This window comes from Austrofundulus limnaeus, unplaced genomic scaffold, assembly GCF_001266775.1.
Source record: "Austrofundulus limnaeus strain Quisiro unplaced genomic scaffold, Austrofundulus_limnaeus-1.0 Scaffold39, whole genome shotgun sequence".
In the NCBI taxonomy this organism is placed as follows: domain Eukaryota; kingdom Metazoa; phylum Chordata; class Actinopteri; order Cyprinodontiformes; family Rivulidae; genus Austrofundulus; species Austrofundulus limnaeus.
Genome location: NW_013952441.1, coordinates 685,140 through 691,024, shown reverse-complemented (window position 1 = coordinate 691,024; position 5,885 = coordinate 685,140). Strand labels below are relative to the sequence as shown.

Genomic DNA, 5,885 nt, shown 5'->3' with positions numbered 1-5,885 from the left:
TAATAATAATCCTTGAATCTACAAAATCTACAAAATTCAATTTCACTTTTTGAATTGGGCTCATTTAAAAACATTTCTATACAGGTTTGGACACAGTTCTGGTTAAACTGGCCTGAGCAGAGGGGCTGAATGGGAATAGTACATGTGGTGGGGGAAAGCCAGCAGTGAGCCGCTGCTCGGTGAGTTTGTWCCGGGGCCCCCGCTCGTTTCCGAGGCCCCGCTCTCGTGGTAAAGGATGGGGACCCGCACAATCCTCTGGGCCGCGGCGTGGCTCATGTTGGCCGCCTCCAGCTCGGCGGCCAGCTGCCGCTTCCACTTGTTCCTCCGGTTCTGAAACCAGATCTTCACCTGCGTCTCGGTCAGGTGCAGGGACGCGGCCAGGCCGGCCCGCTCCGAGCTGCTCAGGTAGCGCTTGATGTCGAASGTGGACTCCAGCTGGAAGACCTGGCTCCTGGAAAACACCGTGCGCGTCTTCTTCTTCCGGCAGGGCTTCTTGTCCGGGTCCAGGTCGTCCGCTTTTCTCCTCCAGTCCTCCTCCTCCGGGTCCGTTTCTTTCTTTGACTCCTCCACGTCGCTGTCGTCCAGGGCGAGGTCGTCATCGGCGCTTTCCTCTTTGGCATCATGGTCAGTTTTTTGGAGATCCGGGGAGCGCCTATCCGGAACTGGTGACTCTTCTCTCGGGTTGACTTTCTCAGATCCTGCAGGGCAAAATATAATATAATAATAAAAAAAAATGGTGCTTTGATTTTCGCAAATTGTTATTTTTGACGTCATGTCACGGCACATTAAAAAAAAAACTCATTTCTCATGTGGTGAAATAATTTACCTGCAGTCCTAAAATGCGTCCCCAGCGCGTATGGGTACCACCAGGCAGACGCTCTCTCCAGATACTGCGCTGACAGTCCGATCCTCTGCGCGGGCAGCTCAAACCGAGGCAGAGACAAGTCACTGAGCCGAGAAAAGAAGCTGCCCTCGAAAACTCCTTTGGCCGAGCCGAGTGTGAGCTTTGGCTTCGTGGGTTTGTCTTCAATATTCAACAGATTCTTTATGGAGAAGGGGGAATCTTTGGCGGGTTGGCGAGTCTCTTCAGAGTCTGCCATCACCGTTTACTATCCAATAAAAATGATCATCCAAAAGAGAAAAAAAGAGGTCAAATATCACATAAAAACAGATTTGGAGGTTTAGCAGGTTTTGATAAAAGAATAAAAAAATAAAAGGAAAGGTAAATAAGGAAATCCTCCCCCTGGACAAAATGTTGTGCGTAAAAGCGCAGAGATCTGTGCGTCAAAACTTGGCGCTGGATTGTAATGGTGGAACAGAAGTGGTATCTGAGATAAAGCGCGTTCGGTCTTCTCTGCTATTGGGCAGGTACAATAGCAAATGGGATTGGAGAGGGGGAAAACTGCGAGGGCTCGTGACGAGAACAGTCTCCAAAAGAAGAACAAGGCCGCGCAAGCGTTTTGGCTCCGGGCTCCGCCGGTAACGCACCCAATTATCATCCAATTAGATTAAAGAGGAAAATGTCTCTGTTTTTTCTTTCTTTCTGAGAGGGTTTGGGGGTGGAGGTGGGCGTGCACGAGCCACCATCACMTGTCATTAAATTGAATAAATGGTTCAGAGATTATCACACCAGCGCGGATCTAAGTATTATGCAAATTACGCACGCGTTTTACGCACGCATATACACAAAAAGGTTATCATAAAACCTCCGTTTTTAAGCTTAACATATATAAATACAGATATGAATCGATCCTGTAAATTTTAATTGGATCTGCTGGGATGCAGTCTGTGATTCATCTGTTCCACCTGCCTTCAGTAAAACAGGGATATATGTTTACCTGCASCGAACATCTCTGACTTTAACTTTATTAGGCAGGAAGTGCTTTGGGCCTAGCACAAATTGAATGCTTCCCATCATGTTAGAAAGCCCTTTCAGATCAGGTTTGCACAAAAACCACAGGTGATTTAATGGGGGGATTAAATCAGCCTTGTTCCTGTCAAATATAACTACWACAAGTACTTAGATGAAACAGATTACATTTGTGTGTAATGAGACATCACACTTCATTAAATCATATGATAAATTCCCTAAGCTAGAATTAAACGAGCAGGAGAAAGTCTGAATTATTTTTTTCCTGATGGAAACTCATTTTCAGTCAAAGAAATGTTTTTTTTATTTTTGTTTTGTGACTTTCATGCTAAGCCAAAACCAGAGACACATCTTCATTATGGGAAGCAAAAAAGAAAAAAATAATAATAATGCACTATCATTTAAACCCAACCTGAAGCAGATGCAGAGAATAGTCAAACAGATTGAATTTGCTCAACTTACAAGYACACAGCCATGTCCTTTCAGCTCATCAAATGCTCTCCAAAGCTAAAGGACAACACWGTGTTTTGGTGAAAAGCTACTTGAATCCTTGCATAATTAGAGGTCTCATAGCCGTGGTAAAAAATTGGAGATGGATAATAGCTGAACTGAAGGCAAAGTGAGGAAAAACAGCTGTGTTTTCAGTTGATTGTGTAACTTGAAGTGAATCAGGAGGGGAAAACCAAAGATGGAAAAACAAGCCTGGGTGATTCTCAGTGAAATTGGGGGGATTTTGGAAATATTCTGCGATATGACTATGAAAAGCACTGATTTTATCTTCCAACAGAAGGCTAAAATCTGTGATTAAACACTTCAACATATATTTAATCGTTTTTTGATACAAAACTAAGGCTTCTTTGTACATGATGTTTATAATTCATCTTATTTTTTTGATTCATAAGCAGAAAACTCACACAATTAACCTTTGCACGCATCTCTAGTGACAAGAGCAGCGTAATGACAGGAGCAATTATGATTGACATCTTGACACTTACAATTAATTTGAAGCATATAGTGGTGTAACCAATAAACACATGCTTATTTTTCAGATTTCTTATTTTAAGTCTTGYCAAGTGAAATTAAASCAGTGTGATAAAAATAAATGAGCAGGCTATAGATATTTTTACGATCATTTAAATGTCTTTTTTTTTAAAAGTCAAGACTGTAAATCTCAAGCTTTGCATTGTCCCCACTTTCTAATAATTAGTGAACAGCATAATTGTTTAATATGTGAAAAACAGACATTATGGGGGAATAAAAATACAAAKTGTCATTCTGGGTCTGAGTACCTGAACATAATTCATCGTCAGACTTTATTTTACACAACTCAACACTAAACAATCAATGAGTGAATTATGTAAGGCAGGCCCTTCTTGTCTATTTAATTTAATGTCAAATATTAGAAGTGACACTGGCTGCCTTTTCACTGAGGTGCAGTCGCTCATGGACGTGCTGCCATCTAGTGGGACAGTTTGATAATAACCTGTAATGGTGACAAAGGATCACACTGTGGTAATTTTTAAATTTAATGTAGACAGATTGTTCTTTACAGAGAAACATTGCTGTGACGTGAAAGAAATCACTGTACAGTACACTACAGGGTGAAGAGGAGTGAGTGAACTGCAATAATCCAGTTAGATAGTGTCCTGCAATGACATCATGAACTTCTCATTTACTGCAAATCTTCTGAAGGCGCAGCATCATTAAAAGACTATCCTTGTCAGAACCGTTCACTTGATATCTTCCCATCTGCAACATAAGAATYAGTGAGTCCTACACAACTTTCTGCCAGACATAATAAATTCACAACAAATATGGAAGACATGTTGCAGTAAAGGCAATTTTTAGACTTGAACAGAAGAAGAGCCAMGTTCTTTAGATCTAGAGCTTACAAGAGCACAAAGCTCAACCAGAAATAAAACGCCTAAAATTTAACTAAGAGAGAAAAACAAACACATGAGTGTAGCAGAAAAGTGAGAATAATCCGTTTGTGGTTGGATGTTTTCAGTGGTCGTATTCCTTATCAATAAACTTGGCCATAGTGGATAGCTGGATATTTGTCGTGCCCTCATAAATGGTTCCTGGGCGAGAGGGGGAAAAAAAATAAAAATTAATTGAATAAATTTCCACATGCAAAAACAAAGTCCATACTATAGTTTGAGTCTCAAGATTTGATTTCTAGGAGAGAACAGGAGTTTCCTAGAGTCATAAATCTCCCTGTGATGAAAGCAAAAGCGATATTTTGCAGTGGTAGCTTGCTCAGCTGTGTGTGTGTGTGCAGGCACAATGGCCCTCTGAGCAGCCACAAAGGCAAATTCCTACAGAGTCCGATTACAGCGACTGCAGTCCCACCCCACTCTGGTCCAATCACAAACAGCTACACCTGAACCTCCTGCAGCAGTTTCKTCTGAGAGCAGTTTATCCAACGGCTTAATAAATAAACGAATAAGGAAAGAACGCTCACCGATTTTACAGTCTCTGTAGTATTTCTCTATGGGGTAGTCTTTAGTGAAGCCTACTCCTCCCATCCATTCAATACATTTAGATGTGGTCAGGGTTGCAACCTGATAAAACAAGAATAATTAAAGAAACTGATAGCATGAATTAAAAAAAAAACAGTTGTTTGAAACAAAAAATACAGAAACCCACCTCAGATGTGAAGTATTTAGCCATGCAGGCCTCCTTAATGAAAGGTCTGCCAGCTTCCTTCAGGCGAGCGGCGTTGTATGTCAGCAGCCGCGCTGCTTCAATCTGTGTCGCTACATGGGCTATTTGATGCTGCATGCCCTGAAGCAAAAATAATACCCAAACAAGTCATTAAACGATACTCAGCCTGACCTCAAAAGCTGAACGCATATCACTTGATAAGAATTAGGCAGATAAAACAAGGGGTTTTGGAGGATCAGAACCTGAAAGTCAAAGATACGTTTTCCAAACTGTACTCTCTGTCTGGTGTAAGGAACGGTGTGGTCAAAGCAACCCTGTGCCAGTCCAAGCATCTGCAACCCAGTGGGACAAAGTTATTATAAACATCATGATGAAGTTATTTCAACAAAAATATGCCGCTGCATACCTGTGCCGCAATGCCAATCCTGCCCTCATTCAGCATACCGATGGCATACTTGTATCCATGACCGAGTTCTCCTAAAATGTTTTTCTCTGGTACCTACAGAAAGCTGAAAGTTAGCGAAAATCCCAACACGGCTGACGCCGGTTCAATGAAGCTCAAGAGTGTTTGGTTTCACCTTGACGTTGTCAAAGTTGAGGGGGCAGGTGGAGGATGCTCGCAGCCCAAGCTTGTTCTCCTTCTTGCAAATCTCAAGTCCCTCAGTGTCCCGGTCCACGATGAAGCAGGTAATGCCTCTGTATCCCTGCCGAACAACAGAGCGAGAACAGCATCAGGATTTAGAATCGATGAGCTCAAAAAAAAAAATCTAAATAGTGTGAATGATAAACTCGTGCAGTACKCACAGCAGAAGGATCCACATTAGCCATGACGAGGAAAACTCCTGCGTGCTCTGCATTACTGATCCACATTTTGGATCCGTTGATTACGTAATAGTCCTTGTGTTTTTCAGCGCGCGTCTTCAGAGAAAAGGCATCACTCCCTGACTCTGCTTCAGAGAGGCAGAAGCTTCCACACTGTCACAACAAGCCACAAGCAGGAAAATGTTACGAGTGAGTGAGAGACAGACAGACAGACAGACAGAAAGACAGACAGACAGACAGAAAAGAAAGAAAAAAGCAAGAAAGACAGACAGACAGACAGAAAGAAAGAAAAGAAAAAAAGCAAGAAAGAAAGAAAGAAAAGAAAAAAGCAAGAAAGAAAGTCAGAAAGCAAGAAAGAAAGAAAGAAAAGAAAGACAGAAAGAAAGAAAGACAGAAAGAAAGAAAGAAAGAAAGCGAGAAAGAAAGTCAGAAAGCAAGAAAGAAAGAAAGAAAAGAAAGACAGAAAGAAAGACAGAAAGAAAGAAAGAAAGAAAGAAAGCAATAAAGAAAGAAAACAAGAAAGAAA

The 5,885-nt window shown here is 41.6% G+C and overlaps 2 protein-coding genes across 2 annotated transcripts in view; both read right to left on the bottom strand.

The window, feature by feature from the left end:
• Window positions 1-6: 6 nt before the first annotated feature.
• Window positions 7-1,617, bottom strand: hmx3b (H6 family homeobox 3b). Its single transcript, XM_014007022.1, has 2 exons — window positions 827-1,617; window positions 7-698 (listed from the first exon to the last, which is right to left on the bottom strand). Exons 1-2 carry the CDS (start codon window positions 1,098-1,100, stop codon window positions 103-105), a joined length of 870 nt encoding a protein of 289 aa, XP_013862476.1. The 5' UTR covers window positions 1,101-1,617; the 3' UTR covers window positions 7-102.
• A 1,755-nt stretch (window positions 1,618-3,372) lies between these two features.
• acadsb (acyl-CoA dehydrogenase short/branched chain) overlaps window positions 3,373-5,885 on the bottom strand; it is a 4,475-nt gene continuing 1,962 nt past the window's right edge. The window contains exons 6-12 of the mRNA XM_014007018.1: window positions 5,342-5,512; window positions 5,116-5,241; window positions 4,944-5,036; window positions 4,780-4,869; window positions 4,520-4,657; window positions 4,335-4,434; window positions 3,373-3,951 (exon numbers count right to left, since the gene is read on the bottom strand). Coding sequence (XP_013862472.1) covers window positions 3,875-3,951; window positions 4,335-4,434; window positions 4,520-4,657; window positions 4,780-4,869; window positions 4,944-5,036; window positions 5,116-5,241; window positions 5,342-5,512 — 795 coding nt within the window. The 3' untranslated portion in view covers window positions 3,373-3,874. The remainder of the gene's footprint in view (window positions 3,952-4,334; window positions 4,435-4,519; window positions 4,658-4,779; window positions 4,870-4,943; window positions 5,037-5,115; window positions 5,242-5,341; window positions 5,513-5,885) is intronic.